A 27,618-nucleotide genomic window follows, 5' to 3' on the forward strand; every position below is an offset into this window, starting at 1 on the left:
AGCTCTTAAGGGTCCGAATTGAGCTTGGAATTAGCAAAAAAATAACTTAAGTGTCTCATTTTTACAGTTTTCCATAAATAGATACATTTTTGTCACACAAAATGAGGCACTAACGTTATTTTTTTGCTAATTCCGAGCTCAATTCAGTTCCCTAAGGCCTAAAATGGCCCCTAAAACCTTGACCGAAGATTTTTCGACATGTAAATCGATGAAAAAGTTGAATCGGGCTGCAATTTACAATTTATACGAACTTTTGGGCTGCAATTTGCAATGTTTTTTTAAAAAGGCTGTAATTTGCACAATTACCTTAGATAGGTGCAACAACGTAAAAAAAAAAATCAATACTACGCTCTACAAAATGAACATTTAGTAAAAAAATATGAACATGAAAAAAAATTAAAATTTAATAATAAAAAAAATGAACACTGAAAAAAATGAACATTTAATACTTATAATGCATATGATTCATAATCATATTATTTTTATTACTTCAGATTTTTATGTTCATAAATAAATGCATAATATTCATAATAATATTTTATATGTTCATATATAATTTCAAATATTCATGATGTAAATATGTGGTTTTGTTCATGAAATATTAATAAATATGTTTATGCATATGTTCTCTTTTTTAAATGTTTATGTTCATATTTTTTTTACGTATATGTTCACCTTTTAAATGCTTATATTCACTTTAAGAAAACCAATGCTTACGTTCATATTTTGAAATGTTATGTTCACTTTCTGAAATGCATAAGTTCATATATTTTTATGCTTATGTTCACTTTTTGAAAAGTTAATGTTCACATTTAAGGGAACCTATGCATATGTTCATATTTTGCATGATTATGTTCACTGATAAAAAATGTAGAAAATAAGATAAAATTCAATTCATTAGAATTAAGAAAATTCTCCGTTAACACTTAGTTGCAACTTTGGAATATTTTATATCTCTCAAATAATACCCCAAAGTTGCAACTAAATGTTGACGGATGTAGTATAACCTAATCAATCGATGTTAATCACAAAGTCACCACATAAGAAATCGAAAATCACACATTTTTATGCCTATGTTCACTTTTTGAAAAGCTAATATTCATATTTTTTTATGTCTATGTTCACTTTCTGAAAAGCTAATGTTCATATTGTGTTGTTGTTACACCTATTTCTAGGTGCATGAGTGTGCACCTAAGAATATGCGCAATTTGCAAAATATGAATTTTAAATGACTGCAATTTGTAAATTTTCCAAAATCAAATAACCATTGATCCCAATAATCCTATATGTATGTACGAGTAATATTTTGTAGAAAATATATGTCCCATGCTTAAGTACTTGTATATTGTACAAAGTTAGTTAATAAGTTCAGATTTGATAAAGTTACTCGCTCCGTGTTTTTTTAAGTGTTACAGTTTGACTGGCACATAATTTTAAACAATTTAATTGAGTTAAATAAAATAAGAGGTAAGTGGGGTAGTTGGAGTATTAAAAATTTGTAAAAGAAAAATAGTGGGGTTAATAGTTTATTGAAAAGTAATGAATGTGAGAGGAAAAATATAAGCCCTGTTTGGTAGTAAGCTTATTGGGGGTATATTAGCTTATTTGACTAACTTTAGCTGATTGACTAGTCAAACAAGCTAATACAAGTGTTTGGTAGTAAGCTTATTGAAAGAGCTTATTCCACTAAATAAGCTCTTTTTTAAAAATAAAAAAAAAAAAAAAAAAAAAAAAAAACTCATTTTAGGAGCTTTTTCAATTAGCTTATTCATTAATGATTGTGAAATGACACTTATAACCTCATTTAGTTTATAATCCTATCTAAACTACCTACCCCACAATTAGCTTATTGGTCATTTCACATACTCAACCACCTTTAAGCTATCAGCTATTTACCTAACACTTTTATATAATCAGTTAATACAATAACTTAGTCAAATCAGTAAATAAAATCAGCTAGTCAAAATCAGCTAACTCAATCAGCTTCAGCTTTCAGCTTTCTCCCAAATAGGGCCATAATAAAAAAGTAGTAGTGGCCTAGTGGGTTTGAGTGGGCACCATGGGTGGAGAGAGATATAATATTTTAATGTAGCTTTTTGCCAAAAAAAAAAGGAAGTGTAACACTTAAAAAACACACGGCCGGAAATGAAAAATGTAACACTTAAAAAAAACACGGAGGGAGTATAATAAAATCAAAGTGTGTTAGATATTCAAGAATGGAGAGAGTAGTCAATTAAAAAAGTATAACTCATTTTGTCATCATGGTCTCTTTCTTTATATCTTATGTGATATGTGATCTGAACTTTTTTTCTCTCAGTCAATATATTTTATTCATTCTGAGTGTTACACAAGTAGTTTTTAAAATGGGACCACTTAGGGCCTGTTCACTTCAACTTAATTTCAGTTCAGTTCAGTTCAGTTTGGTTCAGTTCAACAACTAATTTCCTTCTCTCATAAAATATTCATTTCAGCTCAGTTTAGTTAAGTTCATCTCCAATCAGTTCAGTTCAGTTCACTTTAGATCAATTCAATTCAGCTCCAATCAGTTCAGTTCAGTAAATGTGAACAAGCCCTTAGTGTCTCTTCTACATTCCTCACCTCCAAGACTCGTTGTTAGACAAGTCCCAAACTTCATCTTTTGTTCAAAGTTTAGAGCCTCCTATCAAATTTCAAGGAGATGCACTAACTTTGAATGTACTAAGTCAATGGAAAAACATAGTTTGCTTTTAGAAAAGAAAAAAATTGTGTTCAACTCATGAGCAAGGTGCAAAGAGTCCAACACATTTTATATAGATACTTCCTAGTTCCTTCATTCTCAATATGTTGTACCATTTACCTTCTAAGAAAGTAACACAAATACTACACCGTATTAATGTAGAGTCAATATATATTAAGTGATCTGGAAAAGACATCTCTAGTCTTAGTTCCTTACGACGAGCCAAAAACAAACTAATGGGGACTTTAATCTTTGGCAAATAATGGGAGTTAAGCAGGTGTTCAAAAACATTTGGAAGGGAAGAATTATAAAACAAAGTTTTTTTTGAACTTGTAAGAAAGATACTAATTTACAGGCAGTGTTACATCTAGATAACTGCTTCATAACTGTGCAAGTGCGCAGTACAATACTACAGTGAAAACAAAATCAAATTGATGCAGCACTGATCTAGCGAGTTGCAGGAAATACTACTTCAGTGTACAGATGAGCAAGAGAGTATAATGTAATACACCAAGAATTACCATAATGAAATGAAATATATGAACACCTTTTTGTTTTTTATTACAGTATAAATATATCTGATGGACTGATGGTATCCTAAAGTAACCCGCTAATACAGTTGTTTGTGAACCAAGATTAACAAATTATTGACTCAAATTCAATGAAACTAAAGACGCATAATGTACAGTGTAGTGTACAATAAACTAAACATTGACATAAAATCCTACATTCAGGCAAAATTATTCGAGCAGTACTGATGCTAGAAAAAGCACGAAGTGTTCGATCAAGCTAAGTGACAATTTAGCAAGCAAAAGACCAAAAAATCACTTGCAACCATAAAGAATATAATATGGGCAATTTTCATCAGACAAATAGAATGGGGGGGGGGGGGGGGGGGGGGGGGGGAAGCTAATCAGAGTGTTGCATTCTCTACCAGCAAAGGAGTAGTCCCCGAAACAACAGAGTGAGCTGACGAGGAGCTTGTGGTGCCAGTAGTACTGCTTCCTGTTAACCCAGAGGAGCTTGAGATGTAGAAAGGTTCTACATTTGTTGGCAAAGAGCAATAGGTGGGAACCGGGAACTTCGTAGGCAAGTTAGGCAAAGGAGACTCCTTATTAAGAACATTTATAACCTGTCTTATAGTAGGACGGAAAGTATGTTCAGGATGGCAACACCACAACCCAATGATCATCAAGCATTCCAATTCCTGAATGTCAAAATCTCCTTCTTTGAGTGTTTCATCGACTGCATCAAGAAGACGGCCTTCTCCATAGAGCTCCCACACCCACTCTATCAAACTCACCTTACTAGGCTCTTCCTTGGATTCAACAGGCCGCCTTCCACATGCAATTTCTAGGGCCACTACCCCAAAACTGTAGACATCAGATTCTTTGCTAGATTTTCCTGTCATAACACACTCTGGGGCTAGATAGCCTAAAGTGCCGGCCAATACAGTTGTTTGAGATCCTAGACTGTGATCTACAAGCCTAGCTAGCCCAAAATCTCCAAGCTTAGCATTGAAATGAGAATCAAGCATGACATTGCTGGACTTAATATCCCTGTGCAATACACATTGTTCCCATTCTTCGTGGAGATACAGTAAGGCAGATGCCAGGCCATGGGCAATTCTGTACCTCTCTGTCCAAGGTAAGGCCATCTTTCTTTTGTTGGCGTAAAGATGGGTGTCAAGACTTCCATTAGACATAAATTCATAAACAAGAAGCAAGTCTCCTCGTTCATGGCACCAACCAAGAAGTTGAACCAAATTTTTATGCCTCAGGCGACTAATAACCTTCACCTCTGACACATACTCCTTCTTCCCTTGTTTAGATCCCCTTGATATCTTCTTAACTGCAATATCCCGGCTAAGATCAGACAGATAACCTCTATACACACCTCCAAAACCTCCCTGTCCTAGCTTCCCTTCCTCAGGGAAGTTGTTAGTAGCACGAATAAGTTCACTGTATGTAAACCTCCTTGGCCCAGTATCCTGATCAAAATCATCATCATCCATCTCAAAGTTTACGTCGTCATTTTCTCTGGTTCTCTTTCGCCTCCACATTAATGCTACTGCACCTAATCCAATAAAGGTGACACTAATACCACCTACAAGGCCACCAACCACTGCTGCTTTACTTGTTTTTTTGCTTGGCCTAGTTGATGGTTGATTACTTGTGTTATTTTGTGGAGGTGGCGTAACACTAATATCAACATCTTCTAAGGTTGAGTTGAAATCCCAAGAAAGGATGTTATGAAGTTCGTAATTATCCCCTGTTGCAGAAGCAAACCCAACTCTGACTGTTTCCGGGAGAACTGATCTCAGATCAATGACATATGAAAGGTTAGATTCCCCATTAAATTCATGATTAGCATTATAGCTTAAGTAAACACTTAGATTTCTGGTAGAAGAATCATAAGTTATCCATGCATTGGCTGTACTTCTGTTCTTCAGGCCTTCAGTCACTGTAAAATTTGCTTTTGAATATACAGAATTGACATTTACTCCTACATGATCATTACTCGGAGCCCCTAAAAAACCTGGATCCCAGCTATTGTGGAAGCTATCAAACTCGACAGCAACAAACGGGTATGCACTCGTAACATTGCAAGATTGACCAGGCCTAGATTGACCACCTATCAAACCAAGACACCCACCAGATGAGTCCCCTGGAGCACCATCTGAAACATTGAACGGCGCTAGAAAAAAGGCGAGTCCATCACCGTAGTACTTTTCATTGTTAATTATCTGTGCAATATCAAAAGAAAAGTGGGTGGTAAAGTTTGTTGTCTTGTTAGTGCTTTTATCCCAAAGGCGCACAGCCTTATTGTAGGATGCTCGTCCTACACTTTGACTGTTACCGCCAACAGCTCTATTGGCAGTCAGCTGAATTGCGCCATTTACAAGAGTTGTATCGTTCCTTAAGGTAATATTTGGTGTGTTTTGGTTGAAACTAGAGAAACTAAAGCTCAACGATTGTACATGTGAGACAACAAACAACAGCAAAATAAAGATACGAAAGATAGTAGAGGTCATTGGGATGAAGTATAATGACGAACAGAAGCTGCGAATTGAAAAGCTCATTTCTTTAGATTGGAATACAGAGTAAAAGATACAAAGAATGAAGAAAGGCAGACAAAATTATAGGTTGGATACATAAGTCCAGGTTACAATAGTATTCAGTTTTCTGCTAGTAAAAGATTTCAGCTGCAGTTTCTTGACTATGTCAAACACAAACTACTCAATTAATTATATGCTATAAATAAAGCACCGTGTTAGTTACAACCAGCTAAGTCATAGAAATCTAGATTAAAGGACAATGACTAAAATCCATATGTTTATTACGATCAATTACCGATGCTGACATCTATCGTGAAAAATAAATACTCCCTTCGTCTTTAAAAACATAGTCCAGTTATCTATATATTTCACCCAACTTGATTAACTTGACTTCTTAGCCTCGCTCTCTTTCTTGATATCTTATGGCTTATGCAATACGTGACCATCCATTAACTACACTCACTAGTTCTTAATACAGGGCCACTTAGTCTCTCCTCTTCACTTCATCTTTTGTTCAAATTTAGACCCTTCTATAAAAAGTCCAGGAAAAAAATTAACACATTGCATGTACCAGGTCAATGGAAAAAATCGTTTCCTCTCAAAATTACGTTCAACTCGTGAGCAAAGGTGCAAAGAGTCAAAGACGTATATGCATATACTTTCTCCATTCCCAAAATGTTACCCAGTTTTATAATTTGAGAAAGTTTCACAAATACTACATGTACTAATGTAGAATCAATAGTACATGATCTGAAAAAGAGATCTCTAGTCTTAGATTCTTACAACGAGCCAATGACAGAATAAAATCTTTCCTGATGGGGGACTTAAATTTTTGGCAAATAATGGGGACTAGCAGGGTTCAAGAAACATTATGTTAGGGATTAATCATACAACCAAAATTTCCTTTGAATTTATACACAGCAGTACTACATTCAAAACAATGCATAACACCTTGATACAATACTACAGTGAAACAAAATTAAATTGATGCAGCACTGATTCTGAAAATCACATAAAATACTTCAATGTACAAATGTACAAACTGTATGTTCATTCAGAGAGTTACCATAATGAAATAATTCTAATAAACACCCTTTTTTTCCTTAAAATATAAACATGTATATATTAAGGCTAATCAGACTTCAGCACTGCATTCTCAGACAACAAGGGGAAAGAGCCATCACAAATAACTGGCCCAGAGGAAGAGCATGTAGCTCAGCTACTGCCTGTAAATCTATAAGAAGATGTGATATAGAAAGTATCCATGTTCATTTGGGGAGAACAATAGATTGGAACCGGAAACTTTGAAGGCAAGCTAGGCAAAGGTGATTCCGTATTTAAAACACTCAAAGCATGTCTTATTGAAGGACGATAAGTATGGTCTGGATGGCAACACCACAAGCCAACCACCATTAAGCTTTCAACTTGCTGAATGTTGAAATCTTCTTCAAGACTTTTGTCAACTGCTTCAAGAAGGCGGCCTTCTCCATAGAGATTCCAAACCCATTCTAACGTACTCACATTATCTTCAACAGGCCGCCTTCCACAAGCAATTTCAAGGGCCACCACCCCAAAACTATAGACATCAGACTCCTTACTAGCCTGTCCTGTGATAACACACTCGGGAGCAAGGTATCCTAAAGTACCCGCTAATACAGTTGTCTGTGCACCAAGATTGTGATCTACCAGTCTTGCCAGCCCGAAATCTCCAAGCTTGGAATTGAAGTCGGAATCAAGCATGACATTGCTTGGTTTGATATCTCTATGCAACACACATTGTTCCCAATCTTGGTGTAGATAGAGCAAGGCAGATGCCAAGTCTTGTACAATTTTGTACCTCGTTGCCCAGGGTAAAACACCCTTTCTCTCGCCTGCATAAAGATGGGTGTCAAGACTTCCATTAGGCATAAATTCATAAACAAGAAGCAACTCTCCTCGTTCATGACACCAACCGAGAAGTTGAACCAAATTTTTATGCCTCAAACGGCTAATAATCTTTACTTCTGACATGTATTCTTTTATCCCTTGCTTTGATCCCTTTGATATCTTCTTAACTGCAATTTCCTTTTTGATATCTGTCAGATAACCTTTATACACGCCTCCAAAACCTCCCTGTCCTAGCTTCCCTTCCTCAGGAAAGTTGTTAGTAGCACGTATAAGTTCATTGTATGTGAACCTCCTTGGCCCAGTATCTTGGTCAAACTCCCCATCAATATCAAAATTTATGTCGTCGTTATTTCTCCTGGATCTCCTCCACCACCTCATAAACACCACTGAGCCTATTCCAATTATTAAGATACTAATACCAGCTACTAGGCCACCTACCAATGCCGCTTTACCCTTACTTTGGAATTCACCTTTTAGTGGAGTATCCTCTAAGGTTGAGTTTAATTCCCAAGAAAGGATACTATGAAATTCGTAATTTGAGCCTGTTGCACCAGTAAATCCAACTCTAACAAATTCCGGGAGAACATATCTCAAGTCGATGACATAAAAAAGGTTGGATTCCCCATTAAACACCGGATTAGTATCATAAGTTAAGTAGACACTCAAGTTCTTGGAAGAAGAATCATATGTTATCCAAGAATTTGCTGTAGTTCCATTCTTCATAAATCCACCACTCCATAACAAATCAGCCTTTGAAGCTACAGAAGTGACATCTATTCCTATATGATCCGTCGTATTTGGTCCTGCTGTTGCATTACCTGGATCCCATGGCGAAGAGCAGGTATCAAACTCTACAGCAACAAATTGGTATTTACTAGTAAGGTTGCAAGTTTTTATGTTGAATTGACCACTTATCAAACCAAGACATGCGCCAGCTGAGTTATCTGGAGCAGAAGCTGTTGAGTCATCAAAGGGCGCTAGAAAAAAGGTCAGCCCATCAGCATAGTGTTTAGGAGCATCCTGTGTGATATTAAATGAGAAGTGGGTTGTAAAATTGGTTGTCTCATTGGTGTTTTTATCCCAAAGGCGAATGGGCTTATTGTAGGATGCTCGTCCTACACTCTGAAGATAATCAGCACCATCTGCACCATTTCTGGTGAGCTGGATTGCCCCATTTGCAGGGATTGCATCGTTCTGGTAGCTAATATTCTGTCTACTGTTTTCATCGAAACCAGGGAATTTAAAGTACAATGATTTTACATGGGCCACAATAAACAGCCATGAAACAAAGATATGAAAGATACACGAAGTCTTATTAAAATGAATGGAGAAAAGAGATGATCTCAAGGTTTGAACGAATTCACTCATTCCTTAAGAGGGGAAAGCAAACCAAAAGCTGCAGAAATAAAATTAAAGGAGATGGATGGTGATAGGCCAACTAGCTTGCTCTACTTCACTTATAAAGTCCAGGAAAACTAATTAGCCAACTGCATTTTTTTGACACCGTCAAACAAAAGTACTACCTCTCGTAACATGAAGTGATATCTAGGCCACTTGTATTTTAGGTTTCTAATGCATAACTTTGACAATAATATCATTAATGGCGGATTAATAAAAATTATGAAAAATTGACAATTAATAATCTAACTAGATTTCATATGAGTGTATCTTTCTTTATCATACGACTGTTATTCTGACCATATGAACTTCATACAACAAAGATAGAACGCGTTAAAATATCACGATATCTGTCAGGTCAAGGAAATCAATAAATAAGAGGAATTGACATATAATTGACCTGAAATCTACTCTGATCTCTTTTTATTACCCTACATATTTTCACTAGTCAAAACTCGTGCTCATACTATTTCATCAGTTCATATCAGTTTTGTAAAATTTCTGCAAGCAAATGTTTGCATGTTTATTACTTGTATCTTTTAATTTTGTCTTTTCAAATCTAAAGTCCATTCATTTAATAAGTTCAGCAACTACTCCCTCCGTTTTTAAATACTTGCTCCACTTTCCTTTTCCAGCCGTTTTTAAATACTCGCTCCATTTCCTTGTTTAGAAAGCTTTTACAATATTTAATTCATTTCTCATATTTGGTGGATCTAACATAATACGCTCTCTCCTCCTATTTTTCCACTACTTTTGCTTTTTATAATTTTTTATTCTCCCAACTACCCCACTACCTCCATATTTTTATTACTTTATACAATTTCTCCTAAAACTCCGCGCATGGAGAAATATAACAAGTATTTAAAAACGGAGGGAGTAACACTTAACAGAAATCATAAAAATGCTAATCCAGATGAGACAAGCTGAGTATGATGTGGCTTGGTTTGTGTTAACAAAGCAACTTAGGGTCTGTCCACTTCAGCTTAATTTCAGTTCAGTTTAGTTCAATTCAGTTTCAATCAGTTCAGTTCAGTTCTATTCCTAATTTCCTTCTTTCGTAAAATATTCATTTTAGCTCAGTTCAATTCAGTTCAGCTCCAACAAGTTCAGTTCAGCTCGGCTCAGTAAATGTGAACAGGCCCTTAGCAATTTAACTGATATGCTTGGCTATTAGATTATGCCAGTTGCTAAATTCTTTCTTAATATGCACGAGTTTTGAGTACTAAGGCAAGCAAAGAAATCAACTAAACTCTTACTTAAAAAGTGTCTGGAAAAATGAACCTATAGTCTGGATTAACGGGCAAGACCCATTGGAAGAAGGAAAAATTAGAAAATCCCGAATCCCCACCTCCAAAAATCCCCTTAGTGGAGACATGGAGTATAATCCTACAACGTTATATCTCATGGTTATAACTTATAAGATGCAAAAGTTTACATCAAGGCTTGCTTTTTTTTTTTTTTTTTTTTATGTTTTTCTTTTGGCGGTTTCGTCTTACAGAAGCTCGCAGCAGTTGAGGGGCTAAGGCCTAAGGGCCACTATGTCAAGGCTTGCTTGGTATATGTGTATGTATAGTTTTAGAAGGTGTATTTTTTATAATAAGACGTAAGCAAAGTAGTTAAGGTATAAAAAAATTGATAAAAGAAATTAGGTTAATACGCCCTTGCGGCCTCTTCTGTAAGGCCTTCTTTACTCGGTTACTCAACTCACTTACATTGAATGAGTCAGAGAGGTTACAGGTCCAGTATTATTTCCCTTGCTAACATTGATTTTTTTTGAGTTTTAGAAAACAAAGATCTGAAATCTTCACTCTATTCAACTAATAATTTGTTAAAATCCTGCACATTAAAAAGGAATACCGTTCTGGAAAGACAGAACACTTGTACAGTTCAAACAATATATCTCTCAGCTACAACCATTTCTAACACAACTGCCACCAATCCAATATCCACCGAACCATGACATAATTAACAAATATTCATCCTCAGGACCTCAGCTAACAAGAAAGCACTTTGCATGACAATCATCAAGCACTTCAGTCCTTACAAACCAATTCAGACATTTGCTTTGTAGGCAACAGCATTATCCATCATCTCATCAACAAATATTTCTGTTGGTTCTAGGCAGCCTCTCAAGGAGTCGAGTCCAAGTTGAGCTCTTTCGTTATCCCCAAAGCCAAAAATTTGGCCCCTGTTTGTGATGACGACTGTGTGATATAGGCCAGTACAGATCTGAGAAATATAGTGACCTCTCAAGCTATCAAGAATACGTGGCCTAGTGACCTTATCAGATGCTCCCCTATCTGTAAACCCAAGGCTACCAAAGGCCATCCACCCAAAGGCAAAAACAGAGCCTGTGTCCACTAGAACATAAGTTTTCCTCTTACTAGCACAAACCTGCGGGTAACAATAAGGTTTAGTAAAGGAAGTTTCTATAATAGTCACTGCAAAAAAAAGTACTGCAGTATAAACTTTGGCAATGGCTAACTGACGGTTTCTCCCAAATAAAAGGGCTAAAGGTGACCTTTTTTCTTAAAAATATATTTGCCTTACAGAATTTGGTATAACACAGTTGCAACACCAACTAGTCAGATACCCTTTGCTCCTTCCCTTCTTCCCCTTAAAAAGTTCTTCCCCACCCCTCAAAACACGATGAACTTAGAAAGAAAAGGAGCAAAGATAAGAGAATAAGGGAAATAAAAGATCCAATTGCCAAGATATCAGCCCCAGTTTGTAATCTACTGCTACAGAATAGTTTAGGGTGCAAGTTATTTGGAAGAAACTGAAAGTCCACTCAATCCGATTCAAATTGGAGAATTGGACTACTGAATTTAATACTACGAGGTTGTGTGTGGAGTCTGGGCCATTATTGTTAAAAAAAATTAACAAATTCAATTTATTATCAACTTGATTTAGTGACTTCAGTCATTGATTGGTAAAGATTTAGTATGCACATTGCTTATCATGCTTTTGGAGCATTAAGTTCCATCAAAGCTTAACATTGCATGAGAACTTTGATGAATTGAAACAAGGTGTCATTTTATATCACAAAGTATTAATTATACAATACGCACTTCCCTTTGCTTAGGTGCACTTGCATTCTCTCCATCGTCTTTCACCATGTTGGATTAAAGATGAAACATTTAATCAAAATTTTCTAGAACTTATGTGCTTCCTTGATAGAATAATTATAGAAATAATATTTTTTGCTAGAGAACTCTTTTTGTTTTAATCAGTCCTGCACTCTAGTACAGTAACTCCTTTCAAAAGTATATTTGATAGTTTGGAGCATTTTGGAATGCCTCAATATTTTCCATGTATGAAAGATTTGCATTTGGAGTTTTGGTCATTTGTTAGGTCGCTAAGATGGTTGTTGCTTTATCCTAAATTGAAATTGCATAAAATATCCCAAAATATGCTTTGTGCAAATTGAAATTTTCGAATTTCGTTAGATCCAAATTGAACTGATTGAGATGATACAATTTGGATCTATTACCTTAAGCAATTCACTTTAGATTTGGACTATTATTTCGAAATCATTACATTAGGGTGGATTTAGGCTTAAAGCAAGTTCAATCTATACAATCCAACGTTATACGGAGTAGTATGGATTCTACGGAGGCAAAGTGTTCATCAAGCTTCTCTCCACAAGAAGCAGCCACTACTTTCTAATTTGGGGTCATGAGGTCAGTAAGGATTAGGAAGGTCCAGATCACACATTTTACATTTTCTAATTCAAACTCCAAATAATAACAGCAACAAAAATCTGAGCAATTTACAGAACTGGGCAGCAAGAATTCTATTTTAAATTTAAATTTAAACATTTTAAAAGATACTAACCTGCACAGCAAGATGATTCTTCAGGCTGCTTACAATTCCTGGAGTTGTCTTTTCAATCTCATCTCCATGACCCAACGCACCACAATAACCTTTGCCCCAAGTATACACCTTAAAGAAATGAAAAGAAAAAAAAGGCACAAAATTCAGAAAGGTATACTGGAGATCAAATAATTAATAAAGTTTCATACTTGACATAAAGGATCAATCAGCTTGAATGTACTTACATATCCACAAGAATCAAGGGCCACCACATGCTCATCACCAGCTGAGACACGAACTACATGGATACCTTTTCTTCTAAATGACAAGATAGCCCGGGGCTGGTGTTCATTACGCTGTTCCCCATGGCCTAAACAGAAATTAGTACCTGAACCAAATGAGTAGACTGTCCCATCATGAGCCACGGCTATGGAGTAACTTGGACCAGCTGAAATTTGAACTATAGAGCCAACACTCTCAAGCAGTTCAACAAGTTTCGGCATAGGTCTATCCATTGTGTCACCATGACCAAGCTGCCCATGCGTGTTTGTTCCACATGTGTAGACATGGCCTTCTCTTGTGAGAAACATAGTAAAACTAAGCCCTGCAGCAACCTGCACAAGTTACAAACTTCAATAAATGCTGTACTGTGGAAAGAAAAGATCAGGTAAACACATACTTCATATTATGCAAGGCAGTCAACACTCAACAGATAATTCATGATTAATTATCTTTTCCCCTTGGAGGAATTGTGACCTTCAAGGTGTTTAGAGTGAATGCAGAAATGCAGATATGACTCTAAGCTTCATTACCAAAGATAAATGGGAGTGAGTAGCGACAACATTACAGTGCTCATAAAAGTCAAATGATTCTTGTATCATTTTTTGGTTCCATTTGACTTTTATTGTTTTTCAGGACATATTGAGGGCATCATAATGAAATTTGATTGCCATTAACTTGGCCTGAAAAACTATAAAAGTCAAATGGAACCAAATAAAATGATACAAAAGAATCTATAAAATTAGCCCTCCACACACTAGAAAGAACCCACCTTTATAGACAACCAATACTCACACTCATCCCCACAAATAGAGCCGCATCTGTATACTGTATACATGACAATGAGTGAGGTAACTAGCCAATAATACATAATGATTTAAATAGAGACCCTTCTAAACTCATAAAGAGGCTTGTTTTCATAGCAAATGATCAACTAAGTATAGTTGATTTTCCAAAAAAAGAAAAAAATTATTAAAAAAATGTAAAATGCTATTCCAAACATTCAGTAATCAACTAAACGCTAAAATGTAAAAACTCGAGCTAAATGCTGAGGACAATCTATATTAGCCCAAATAAAGAGATGTAAAATGAATGAATCACAAATCTAACCAAAGAAAAACAAGACAAGTAAGTGAGCAGTTTCATTAAATACCAAAAATCCTTACTTGCTTACAAGAAATGCCTTTCAGAGCTTCAACCAACCGAGGCCGGAAAATGGGTCGACCTGTGTCTTTATGCCCACAACAAAATGAGGAATTGTCTCCACATGTGAAGACCTGTACCATCAAAATAATGTTTAATCAACAATCAATAAACTGAGATTCTATCAGCCATCAAAGTGTATACAAAAAAATTATAATGTCACAAACCTCTCCAGACTGTGTGACAAACGCAGCATGATTGTGTGAAGCTGAAACTTGGACTACAGGCAAAGAAGACGGAAAACTGATCCGACTAAATGACCCGCATTGCGTCATTTCTGAACCCTGACCGAGAACTCCACACAAGCTGGAACCACAAGAGTAAACTGATGAATTGCTGACAAGCAAAGTGTGATATCTCCCCGCCTTTATCTGCATCTGCTGAATAATTAAACAGCATAAGCAACAAAAGAGTCATCCTCAGAGGAACAAACAGAAACTAGTTTACATGATTACTGCAACTCAAAAATTTAAGTCATACAGCACAAAAGATTTAGCCCAATCAAATACTTCAGTTCCCCTAGTAAAGCTAAAGTATTAAAGCAAAGCATTCCTGATGTTCCACCAAACATACAATAATAAGTCCATCCCACCACATGACAGACACAACCTTAATAAATACAGAGTATAAACATAAGCATAACAGTTTTAAGCTAATATCTCTTAAGTAGACATCAACTAATCAAAAAAATTCAAATCAATTTTAGCTAGAAATAGTATATTCCCGGAACATAAAATTTAATATGCATACTAAGGCATAATACATTTTTGTAAACATAGAAATTCAACCAAACAAAGCAAGCAACAATCACCAAAGTTAACAATACATTGCAAATTTGCAACCCAAGTAACTAGTGTAACAATGCTAAGAAATTCTTAGAATTACTTCAAATTACCAATATTTTTTAGCCAAAAATCATCATAAAGTAGCAATACTATATCATATAGCTTAGATGAGCTACATTTCACTTTTTACTAGAATTTTAAAGCCATTAAATTCAATCAAGAAATCCTTATTATGATAAAAATAGAAAGTTTAAGAATCTGAAGAAGCAATACATTGCCAGCCGAAGTCTTAACAATATCAGAAGCTTGTTCAACAGACTGCAAGAACCTCAAAACCCTCTTCCAATTCCCACCACACCGATCAAAGAGCTCCTTTCGAGTTTCGAAACTCATGGGGGCGTAAACCGAGTGCGAAACGCATAGCTGAAACGCCGCTAAATCAGCTAAAGAGCGAAATTTCAAAGGGTATAATCCTTGACTCCCTCCAAAAATGGAAGAAGCCAATTCCAAACAAACAAGATCAGCTGCACTCAACCTTCCTGAAGTCAAAATCTCCAACACAATATGAGATGGTAATTCGTCAATTGATACCGCCATTTCTAAATCAGGAAACAAAATTACAATTCAAAAACACGATTAATTTTCAATTGAAATTAGAGGGATCATAAAATTTTAGGCGAAAACGAGAGCAATTGAAGTATAATATGAAGAAAACATCGGAAGGAAGAAAAATATGAGAAATTGAATAAGGAAATGGGGTTTTTGATGTGAAATTCACAGGCGATTTGGGAGAATTTGGAAGAGAATTAAACATGAGAAGTAGTAAAATCAATCACCCAACCCTAAATTCGCGATTTCTTCGGAAATTGGAGGGGATTTAGGGTTTAATTGAAGAAAATTAGGGAAATGAAAATCAAAATTGGGGAAGAAATTAAATGTAGGAGTAAAAAATTGAGGAAATTAAGGAAATTGAGAGTGGAAAATTAGCGAAAATTGCCGAAAAATCGTGGAAGAAGGAAAGAAAGAAGATGTATTATTTGGACATGAGAGACAGAAAGAGTTGGTGACAACTGACAAAGTCTCCACTATAAAGAAAGAGAGAGAATGTGAATAAAAGCAGTGCAGAAAATCAAATTGCAGGCCTATATTTTTAAATTTGTGAATGTTGTACTTGTATGTAATAATGTCGACGTGGCAACGGAGTTGTTTGGTTTCGTTTTAAACGGTTTAAAGATGCTTTCAAAAAAAGTACTCCGTATTTGATTTCGTTTTTTGTTGTTTGTTTAAGTCAATAGTAATTAATTTTTATTTTGAAATTAAATGCTTTTTTGAGGAGGATTGTTCGAAATCTATAATTTGGGTTAATAAACTAAAGGCTATACACAACTTTTGAAAAGCTAAAATAGGATGGTAACAATGACATATATTAATTAATCACAATAATTTACCCGTAATTTTGTCATACAATCCTAAATTAATACGAGTACCAAATAAGAAAATATATTTAATACAAAATATTCCATCCATTTCATAATTAAAAGTCTATTTCTTTTTATTATGTGAGTAATAAATGCTAGAAATAGGCTTCAATTATAAAACGGAGAGAATACTTATTGGAAGATTACCTTTTGTACATATAGAGTATATGCCTAGACAATAACCTCATCAAATTGTGTAATTCTGTGTTCTTATTGGTGAAATAAAGGTGATTCCTATATCTCTTAATTTAGTTATTGTAGTTAATAGCTAGAGTAATGACACGTGGATATATTGAATGCTAGAACTTGGGAGTTGAGGAAAAGAAGTTTCCGATGGTGCTGCTGTTTTTTCAACAACGACTTGTATATATGTGGGCTACAGAAGATTCCCGAAGCATTGATGTATGAGGGTTGAGTGGTTGACATGTCATGATCTTATTGGTTACTAGGTGTGTTGAGGGATAAAACCTATTCGACAATTACTTCCATAAGTGTTACACTTAGAAAGTTAGAATAACATACGAAGTAAATCAAGTACTACCTCCGATCCAAATTACTTGAAACTTTGGAATATTTTTTATATCGCAAAAAATACCCCAAAGTTGCGACTTGCGAGTAATTAGGACCGGAGGTAGTAAATAAAATAAGAGTTAAGTGAAATGATTGGAGTATTATTCCTTCAAAAATATAAAATGATTAGAGTATTAAAAATTGTTAAAGAAGTTAATAATTTATTAAAAAGTAATAAATTTGAGGGAAATAAGTAATTTTTAAAAAAAAAATAAAAAAAAAAAGTAGGCCCTATTCTCTTCACATTAAAAAATTAAAATTAAGTAAAAATAATTTCAGTTCAGTAAAAATAAGTTCAGTTCAGTAAAATTAAGTTCAATTCAGTAAAATAATTTCAGTAAAAGTAAGTTCTGTTCAATAAAATTCAGTTTTCTTAAAGAAGAATTATAAATCAGCAAAAATAATTCCAATTCAGCAAAAATAATTTCAGTTTTGTAAAATTAATTTAAGTTCAGTAAAAATAATTTAAGTTCAGCAAATATAATTTTGTTTCATTAAAAATAATTTCATTTCAGCAAAAATAAGGTGAAGAGAACGAGGCCGTAGTATTGGGTTTGGGTGGACCATGAGAGAAGCTTTTACTCACTATCGATTAATTGCATCAATTTGACTTTTGTACTTTTTTTTTTTTTTTTTTTTTACTTTTGTACTAATTATATACTACTAACTAACTAGTGTATATAATTATTTTACTTTTGATATTTTGAAAATATATATTGTGATGAATCAAATAAGATCTCACGTGAATTCTTTTTTCTTTGCGTATAAATCATAGAATGAGATTTAAGGGAAGTAAGTGAATAGTTCTAAAGTCAAAACTTATTGACTAAATAATGACAGAGGTAGTGCAAATTTAATGATATTAATTGTCATATTTGTGCATTAGCATCTGTGGCGATCAAAATGTCACATTTAAATAGATGTGGAGGGTGTAGTACAATTGTCAGCATTAACTATTACGTACTTTCACTAGCTTATTGTAACTAGTGGTTTGTGTAAAAATGTTTGTTAAATAATTGTTAGTTATTAGCTATTTCAGTGTATAAAATAACCAAAAAATGAACAAAAAAAACTCTCTTAAAAAGCTCCTCATATGAAATATGAACTTTTTGAAAAAGAGCATTTTGAACTGAATAACTCTTTCAAACAACTCTTTACCAAACACTACAAATTAAAGAGCTTTTTAAAATGATCATTCAACTCTTTTACTTTTAAAAAAAAAAACTCTTTTTGCTCCAAAAAAAAAAAAAAAAATCTTAACCAAACTCCCCCCTAAATTTTAAATTTGTCAATACTCCATACAAAGATTACACGGTATTAGGTCTTACTAGGTTAAATCCCGTGCAATGCACGGTTGTTAAATACTTTTGAAAATAATATTATAAAAATAGAATGACTCGTGTATAAAAAATATGGTGTATATTAAAAATAAACACATGCAAGAGAATTTTTTTTTTTTTTTTTTTTTGTGGGCATGCAAGAGAAAATATTTAAATTACATGTAACAGTGTTATAATGGACAGGTTTATATTTTTGGAAAGAAATTATATTTTATATAAAACAAATGTATACGATTTTGTTCCCTAAGTAACAATGAATTATTTTAAGAAGGCACCTTTGGAGGGAAAATTTTTAATGCAATATTGACAAGTGTCTCTTTTTATTCGCTTTTAGTATTATGTAATTGATTGATGATGATTGATGATTGGGTTTGACAAACTTTTGTACATAATTTGTACATAATATTCCATTCCTCCATTATTAAAAGAGGGTTACGCTTGCCATTTTAAAGTTTCCCTTATTTGTTACGTTTCAAATGCAAATATTTTTAATTTTTAACGTTCACTTAATGTGTTAATACTTAATATATGTGACATATAATGGTGTGAAATCACTAATCATAACAGTGTTTTAAAAATAGAGGGAATACTTTAACATTGTGTGAAACATATGCTCCGTATCATATTTATTTGCTACAAAAATATATTTAATTTGTTAGGGAGATATCTTAACTTTTTTTTTAAGGTTTCAAAAAATATTGAGAAGAGGGATATTGCCTTATTGAATAAATGTCATTAAGTATAATGGGGGATTTTTCTGTGTGGCTGATCACACCGTATGACCATAGTTACTCGAATTACTCGATCAAGGGTTACTCGAGTTACTCCTGACCGAGCAACCCCTCAAGTAGTAACTCCTGACCAATTAACCTCTCGAGTACCCTTAACCGAAGCCCTCAAGTAACCCCTGACCGATTAATGCTTGACTAAGTAACCCATGCCCGAGTAACCCCTTAAGTAAGCCTTGATCGAGTAACCCTCAAGTAAGCCTTGATCAAGTAATCGAGTAACCCTTAAGTAATCCCTGATTGAGTAACCCCTCAAGTAATCCTTGAACAAACCCCCTCGAGTAATCCTTAGCTGAGTAACTCGAGTAACCCCGCCTAAGAAAAATAAAATAAAATTGTGAAGTACAATTTATTAGTGTATGAGTAAAAGGAAGATTTGTGATGCAAATCACCTTGGGCCTGTTCTGATTGACTGAATTGAACTTCTTGTAGCTGAACTGAATTGAACTAAACTGAACTTATTGGATCTGAACGGAATTGAATTGAACTGAACTGAAATGAAATGAATATTTTATGAGAGAAGGAAATATAGATAAAAATTGAAGTGAACTGAATTTATTAAAGCTGAACTGAAATGAATATAAGCTCAAGAGGATCAGCCCTACTTTTCAACATAAATCCTCTGTTTCGGAAAAAAAAAAAAAAAAAAAAAATCGAAATCAAAATCTCTCTATACGTGTGTCGTCTTTTTGGAGCTCTTCACTTTTACACTGCACTCTATTCCCTTTTATGCGCCATTGAAGCGTACTCTGAATCCTCCATTGAAGAAAAATCTGAGCTTTCTCTCCTCCATTAATACAGCTTCTGAGGTAACATTTTTTTAGTCACTGAATATCTTAATTTCACAATCTAGGGTTTATCTTGATTGTATACTTAATTTAGGGTTCTTCTAAGTTGGATTATTGAACTATTAGGTATGATTACTGAAACATTTAACCAGCAATTTTATTGCTGGAACTTTCATATGTGCAATTTACCTTTGATATTCTTAAGCGAGATGAATTTTATGTTATTTTTCTGAGTATAAAGAAAACCAAAATCAAGACTAGTATTGGTTTACTGCTCGTATGCTTTAAATTCATATGCTGAACTGCCAGTTAGACATTTTATCATACTATCATATTGTAATTTCCGGAACAGTATAATCAAAAGCGAAAGCTGTTGTAGATATCATATTGTATTTTCTGGATTCGTATAATCAAAAGCAAGATTTGTTGGTGTTGTTAGTGTTGGTAGTTTATTGTTTAATTAAGACTCGTATAGCCGTATCATCGAGAGGAGCATTTGTTGTTGTTGTAGGTACCCATTTTTAGCTGCCCCGGGCGTATTTGTTGAGGGCCAAATTGGTGAGTTCATATGTATACTTAAGGAGATCATGTTCTTTAACTCGATTCAGAGGTTTTGCAAATATGATCGGTCTAAATGCTTAACACGTGTATATACTTCGTGTTTCCATCAAGTTTGTTCTTCAAAACTTGTGTCATCTCGTGAAGTAACTAATGCTGGAATTGGTTGTTCTGATTTCACCCCAGCCTTTACCATCTATTCGCGTTATTCTCAAATAAATCGCACCAGGTTATTGTGGTATTCTTCAAAGCCATATAGACCTTTTTCAGGAGCTTATAGGCAACGGGTTAATAGAAGGCTTAGACTAGCTAGAAAGCCTGTGCTTAATGAGGTTAAGTTCAATAAGGCTGTATCCCAACTGCCTGCAAGGTTAAATGCTGATGATTTGCACGATGCCATTGCCTTGGAAGACGATCCTTTGGTGTGTTTAGAACTTTTTAATCGGGCGTCAAGACAACATAGGTTTAAGCATAGCGTGAATACCTACCACGTTACTGTCCAGAAGCTTGGGGTTGGCGGGATGATTGATGAAATGTATGATGTTGTTGATCAATTCCTTGCCCTTCCTCATTTTGGTTCGGAGGCTTTGTACAATACTATTATATACTACTACACTCAAGCGAGGAAGCTGAGCAGAGCTATTACTGTGTTCAAACACATGAAAAAGGCCAAAGATTCAGATTGCAGGCCGTCTATGAGGACTTACAACCTTTTGTTTGCTGCATTTCTTAGCCGTAGAAGAGATACATACATCAATCACTGGTATATGGGTACTATGGAGTGCCTTTTCAAGCAAATGGTTAACGATAAAATTGAGCCTGACATTTTCGCCCTCAATTCAATGATACAAGGATATGTGCTTTCTAATCATGTCAATGAGGCCTTAAGGATATTTCATCAGATGGGTGTTGTTTATACTTGTGTCCCCAATGCGCTCACTTATGACTACCTTATCTATGGACTATGTGCTCAAACCAGGACAAAAAATGCCAGGGAGTTATTTTTTCAGATGAAGGAAAAAGGGTTTGTTGCTAGCGCTAAAACATACAACTCTCTTGTGAGTTCTTTGGCACTTGGTGGTGAGATTGAGGAAGCTCTTAGTTTTTTAAGGGAGATGACTGAAATGTATAAGGCTGATTTCATTACTTATAAGACGCTTCTGGATGAGTATTGCCGTAAAGGAAGAGCTGCAGAGGCATTGAGGTTATTGAAAGAGTTTCAGGAGAAACACATTGTTGATGGGCCTACCTACAAAAAGCTACTATGCGTTCTTAAAGAGGACTTTGCACATAGCAGGAATGGATTCAATAGTGTGAAGAGTAGTTTTTAACATCAAGTAGACAAGTCATCTAGAGGTCTGCTGGGCTTATTATTGGGGTTCATACTGTGCTAGAACTTGTATAATCCCGGGCTTTGGATTGAAGCTTCAGTAGGAGTAGGTGTTGCACTAGCAAACTACTCTTTTAAGCTTCTTTAATGCGGCAGTTGGTTGGTTTACCTTTACCTTCTACCGCGAACTCCCAACTATTTTGACCTTTACTCGGTCAGCTTCTTGAACTATAGTACTCTGAAAATGGTTCTGTTGCTTCTGCAGAGCTTCCATGTCCATTTATCAGATCACTGGGATATGACTTTACAGCGTGTAATTTTACAGATTATATGCTGTTTCAGCTTGGTATGACAAACAGGGAGTTGGCTTAGCCTTTCATATGGTTTCCAATATATTTGCATATGAGCTGCTTGCTATCTGGCAACAGCCATGAAAAGAAGAAAATCCGAGAATCGGACAATTTGCTTACTTTGCTAATATAGTTAAGTAGACCTTCCACTACCTTTTCGAAGAGCACCAGAAAGTTTTTCTAAGAAGCATCTAAAGACTTAAAGAGGGATCAGCTATTCAGCTGTCTAAATGTGTAAAGAGAGCCCAAAGTGATATCAATGTAATACTTTGTATTTTTGAAATATACTGTGAAACCTTTAACAATAAGATTATTGTTTTTGTAAAGGTTGCTATTAGCTATTGTTTTGGTTTGAGATGATTTGAATTCTTGAGGATTACTTCTGAGGTTTTGGATTAAAAGGGAGTGCACTCTCGGAACTTTATCAAACAAAAAATTGCCTTTTTTTCTTTATTGAGATGAATTTGTTCAGTAAATTAATTGCTCGATCATTTTAGGATGTGCTTTCTTCACCAAAAACTCACACATTATCTTTCGTTAGTTTTAAAATGGACTGATCGTGACCGTTTGTTTGTATACAATTTTTTGTTCCCCGTAGATTTTTAGTCAAATAACGTCCAAGATCGCTTGTATAAAATCGATTGTCATAATTATAATAATTATACACGGGCTACATAGCCAAAAGCACGTTCTAAATATGACTAATTGCCTCATCAATTAGCACGGATACATTCTAGTAAATTTAAATTAAGAGCCCCTCCCTCTCTTTGTTCTTTTCAAGCTGAACTGTCTGAGCATCTTTTTTCAGCAAAGGTATATCTTATTCTCTCCTCAATTTTCCAATAATCTGCAAATTTAAATAATCTGCTTTAATTATACTATGCTACTTATTACGTGTAACACTAGTCATTCAATCAATTGTTTGATCAAAGTAGTATTCTTAAATCATGATTAGTGGATTGTGGATAATAAGCAATACAAAACAATGTTTTATGTACACATGCAACGCTCGATTAGTGGGATAAGTAAAGCTTCTTGAATGAGGGTAACATCATAGATTATGATTGTAGTTTGAAAAAGATGGTGAAAAGATTGTAATTATGAAATGGGGTTTTCTGGGTGCAGTTTGATTTGGTTGGTTAAAATGTAGATAATGAGTATTGTAGATTTGTAGGGGGCACCTAGAAGGTGTTTGTTAAAATGCCTGAATGACTTTCTATGGGATAAAGTATAATGAACTTGGTTTAAGTTCTAGTCTGCCTTTCGCTTTTATCGCGTGGGAATGGTTAGTCTTTTATAAGCACATGGGTTCCTTTTCTAGAGCTATGAGTAACCTAGTCTTAATTATCAATTATGAGAAGATTAATTAAGAACTTTCTTTGAAGTTTTGTAAAAGTGGATTTGAAGGTTTGGCATGTGATTGGGAAAGTTTCTTTAGAGGCTTGAAATATTACGATATCAGATGGATTCAAGGAGCAGGAGTAGTCTCTTGGTCTTGGTAACCCTCTTCCAACAAATATCTCGGTTGATGATTTGTAATATACACATCATCTTTAAATCCTATTAAGCCTCTTTACGAACCATTAAGAAAATTATGGCAGGGGGTTACCTAGATCAAGGCACGAGGGGGTTGCCTAGATCAAGGCACGAGGGGGTTACTAAGACCAAATGACCACCTAGTATCAATGGTTTTTCCCTGTGTTTGATGAAGAATGTGCATGTAATTCATGTCCTAAGGATGTAACTTTTCCCTGAGGCAACTATTTAACAACATACTTTGAAATTAAGATGGTTTGTAAAAAACTGAAGAATTTTGATAAAATGCTAAAATTAAGTAATTTATGCTCTAAAAGAAGATATCCCTGTTAAAAAAAATAAAAAAAATAAAACATGTTGATCCTTAATCTAGCTTACGTGTTGGCCCATAAATGATGGATGATGCTTAGTCTAGCTTACGTGTTGGCCCATGGATGATGCTTCTTTTGTCCTTAGTCTCCTTACCTGTATACCTTTGCCTATTTATTTCTGTTTGGCAGGTAATGGAACTAGGTGCAACAAACATTGATCACAATCAGCAAGACGAGTATGTATTGCTGAATCTTGACGCTGTTTGTGGCCAAGTCGACATTCCTCCCAATGAGCCATACATTTTATCTGTATGTTATTTCTCGTGGAGGAGAGTTATTACCTGTCTCAAAATTATTGTCTTGCTTCCGGATGACATTGATATTAATAGATATCCTCTCAAGAAAATAGTTAAAGAAAATTGGGTAAAATGCTAGTACAATGTGATAGTAAATACTTTTTCCAATTCATATTTGAAAGTGCACTAATTTGGTGATTTCTGTGCTCTTCGGTTCATTTTTAAGGCAATAAACATGCTTATTTTGCGATTCATTTCATATTAGCTACATCGTCTACAAGTAGATTTTTTCAACAAGAACTGTCCAAGATTTGCTCTTTTCTTTACCCTAATCATAATGATTAGTGTAGTTCATTACCATGTCAGTTTTTAAGAGGTATTGCCAATACTCATCTACCATGCACTTTGGATGTTATAAACAGTGAATCAAATTTAAGTCCTCAATTTGGTTAATTTCTCATTTATGTTCGATAGCACTCACTCTTATATTATTGACCTCTTTAATTAAAATAATCATCACTGAAAAGAAAAAAGAGCATAAGTTTCTCCTATTAAAAATAATTTAGAGATTATGAAACTGTTTCACAAAATATCTTCCCTTTATTTTATGCAGTAATTATGGACATCAGACTTCTATCTGCAATCCATAATCCATATAAACATGATATTTATCCTGCTGCAACATGATATTTGACATGGTAATTGGACCTTCTGGATTGCATTGGGACAAGTTGGTTAGTAGTAATCACTTATGGAGTTATGGGACAACTAAGTGAAAGTTATTGATTAGTAACTCCATTTCGTCTTATGACCTTGAATATGACAAGTATAAAATTATATTGCAGGGTTTGGATACAGCCAACCCCATCTTGACCATCGGGGACAAACTGAAGCTGGTGAGCTCATGGCCTTTTGTTAGTTGTAACATAATGTCTTCTTATTCATCTTGTTTTATCTGAAATTATCTAAGAATTTTCAACTTAATTACTCCCTCCGTTCCACAATGATGTTTCTGTTTGGAATCTTTGACTTTTTTAGGAAAGAAAGAATCTTCTAAATTTCTCTTAATCTATTAGAGAAAATATAGTCATGTGGTATCTAGTTTGATTCGTCTTGGTGAGTAGATTATTAATATCTAACTTTTTATAATTTTTGCTAGTGTGAGATTAAAGATATTATCGATTTGCGAAACAGGAACATCATTATAAAACGGAGGGAGTACAAGAGAAGATTCTGACAGAAAGATTTCTCTGATTAGTCCAAGTTGGATAAAAGCCCTGATTCTGATTTTTAACAATTTCAGCAGGGTTTCTAGAAGTTTGACTTATTTTTGGTCTTCCAAGTTTGTATCATACCTCTAATTTTTTTTGTAGATAAATCTAATTCTATGTTATAGGAATTTATTGTTCTGTCAAGTGCAATGAATTCGAAGAACTAGTCTGGACTTTTGGAAACATGGAGGGGGTTTTGGAAACATGAAGGAGGGGGTTGGGGAGAGAGAGAGGGGGACCCCCGGGGGGGGGGGGGGGTGTTAGTTTCTTTGACTGATAACATGGGGAAGGGGGTGGGGGGTTAAGGTTGTTCACACTCTTCAAGCATATCTGCCAACTGTCCTAAAGACAAAAGTGACTGGTGCTTATTGAAACCAAAGACTAGAAACCAAGTTGAAACAATTTTTTTTTGATTATATGTGGAGCACTGGAGTAGTGATCTGGAATGCAAACTCGTTTAGGATGTGGCTAGCTCAACAAATGATGTAGGTTTTTGTAGGAGGCGAGATCTGGACAATTAATGTGTTTCAAAGAGGATTCAGAAAGTTTTTTAATGCTCCTGAATCTCCAACTAAATTGGAGCATAATTGTCCCTGTGATAAGATATTGGGCCATTAGCTATTGAAAATGACAAAGTGATGGTATAAGACTGGATACTTTCTATGTCTGAGCTCGACCTATAGCAAGACTTGTATTAAAGGCATTACAATCTTGCTCTTTTAACGAGGAATTCTGTTCTTATACTGTCATCTTGTCTGCAGATAGGAGAATATGAAGAAACTATTGGAACATGTTTAATCTTTTCAGAGAAGGGTATGTGGTTTTTCTCTTTTCTATTAAATCTTAAAGATAGGAGTCATACTCATAAGTGTCATAACCAAATACCAGAGGGGCTGTATTCCAATCAAACAGTTGAAGATACCTCATATACTGATGTTATCTTTACTCCAAAGGAGAAAAGGGATGTAGATTTGTTTGTGCATTTATAAGTTAAGCTAAACTGTGTTTGTTAGGCTTGCTGATAATTTTTCAAGATAGACAATTAGGTTGTTTGGATCAGGATAATTTTGCTTGGGTAATGAGTAATTCAACTTGGTTCCGCATCTATGGTCTATTGTCATTCACCATAATAAGATAGATTGATAAATGTTAAAAGTTGTAAATATCATGCCAGTTCGGGTAATCATGTAACCTATAGACTGATACTGGTCAAGTGGTCAGAAGTATAGGCCAATTGATGTATGGAGTGAATAGCACGAGTGCTTCTGGATAAGTATATAACTCAAACAATTGTTGTCATGAAAGTAGAAGATCCATTTTTTTGTAGGCAGTGTCTTCATATTCAATCAATTAAACATGATTTAATTTCTAATTATCACAATTCACCAGTAAATTTCTGCTGTTGTTGGCAGAAAGGGCGCCTTTAATTCATGAAGAAACAGGATCCTCAGATGCTAACCTTTTCAAGGGAACGTGTATCGACCCAAATCAAGGTCCATCCAAGAAAATCAAGCCTGTAACATCGCTCCATAAAATTCTGAAATTCAGATTACTGTTAGAAGCTGATGGGCAAAATTTAGCAGACAATTCTAATACGAGTAATCTTCTAGGGCAGGAAGAGAATCAGAATTGTGAGAGCTAGGAAAGATGTTTTTGGCTCGTCATTAGGCTGGAGATTAACCATTCAATTAATTTGTTCTGAAAAAAGATCCCCTGGCTTGTAATTTTGTTCCCCCCTCCCTTTAGTCAGTAAGATAGGAAGCAAACTGGCCTTTAACAGGCATTCAATGATGGCATTTAACAGATGTGCAAAATTTTAGCTGGTATATATGCATCAACTGAAATATGTATGTGCCTACT

At 34.8% G+C, this 27,618-nt stretch overlaps 1 protein-coding gene, 1 long non-coding RNA gene and 3 pseudogenes across 4 annotated transcripts; 2 read left to right on the forward strand and 3 right to left on the reverse strand.

The window, feature by feature from the left end:
• Positions 1-3,614: 3,614 nt before the first annotated feature.
• LOC145605575 (L-type lectin-domain containing receptor kinase IX.1 pseudogene) lies at positions 3,615-5,879 on the reverse strand (annotated as a pseudogene).
• Positions 5,880-6,665: 786 nt separating this feature from the next.
• Positions 6,666-9,220, reverse strand: LOC145605436 (L-type lectin-domain containing receptor kinase IX.1 pseudogene; annotated as a pseudogene).
• A 1,368-nt stretch (positions 9,221-10,588) lies between these two features.
• Positions 10,589-16,294, reverse strand: LOC145604866 (ultraviolet-B receptor UVR8-like). 2 transcript variants are annotated; one of them, XM_081660845.1, is made up of 6 exons: positions 15,416-16,294; positions 14,525-14,734; positions 14,321-14,431; positions 13,121-13,489; positions 12,897-13,004; positions 10,589-11,453 (listed from the first exon to the last, which is right to left on the reverse strand). In XM_081660845.1, the coding sequence occupies exons 1-6, from the start codon at positions 15,737-15,739 to the stop codon at positions 11,112-11,114; spliced, it is 1,464 nt and encodes a 487-aa protein (XP_081516971.1). In that variant the 5' UTR covers positions 15,740-16,294; the 3' UTR covers positions 10,589-11,111. The 2 variants fall into 2 exon arrangements, with proteins under 2 accessions (XP_081516971.1, XP_081516970.1); XM_081660844.1 differs by having other exon boundaries at positions 10,591-11,453; positions 14,525-14,737.
• A 3,670-nt stretch (positions 16,295-19,964) lies between these two features.
• LOC145605334 (pentatricopeptide repeat-containing protein At2g27800, mitochondrial pseudogene) lies at positions 19,965-22,670 on the forward strand (annotated as a pseudogene). Its single transcript, XR_014105045.1, has 2 exons — positions 19,965-20,127; positions 20,618-22,670. The product of XR_014105045.1 is annotated as a pentatricopeptide repeat-containing protein At2g27800, mitochondrial pseudogene (transcript).
• A 1,708-nt stretch (positions 22,671-24,378) lies between these two features.
• On the forward strand, positions 24,379-26,569 carry LOC145605673 (uncharacterized). Its single transcript, XR_014105128.1, has 3 exons — positions 24,379-24,500; positions 25,333-25,383; positions 26,520-26,569. It is a non-coding gene; the product is annotated as an uncharacterized LOC145605673 (long non-coding RNA).
• The last annotated feature ends 1,049 nt before the right edge of the window (positions 26,570-27,618 follow it).

The sequence above is a fragment of the Chenopodium album genome, chromosome 22 (genome assembly GCF_948465745.1).
Source record: "Chenopodium album chromosome 22, dcCheAlbu1.1, whole genome shotgun sequence".
Classification (NCBI taxonomy): domain Eukaryota; kingdom Viridiplantae; phylum Streptophyta; class Magnoliopsida; order Caryophyllales; family Amaranthaceae; genus Chenopodium; species Chenopodium album.

What these genes read in the sequence shown, in the direction of transcription:
- LOC145604866 (XM_081660844.1), bottom strand. Translation starts at nt 15,739, where the DNA reads ATGGCGGTATCAATTGACGAATTACCATCTCATATTGTGTTGGAGATT. An exon ending in AAGGCATTTCTTGTAAGCAA is followed by an intron (nt 13,490 to 14,320) that starts GTAAGGATTTTT and finishes TAACTTGTGCAG; the next exon opens with GTTGCTGCAGGGCTTAGTTT. An exon ending in AGAATCATCTTGCTGTGCAG is followed by an intron (nt 11,454 to 12,896) that starts GTTAGTATCTTT and finishes TGTTACCCGCAG; the next exon opens with GTTTGTGCTAGTAAGAGGAA.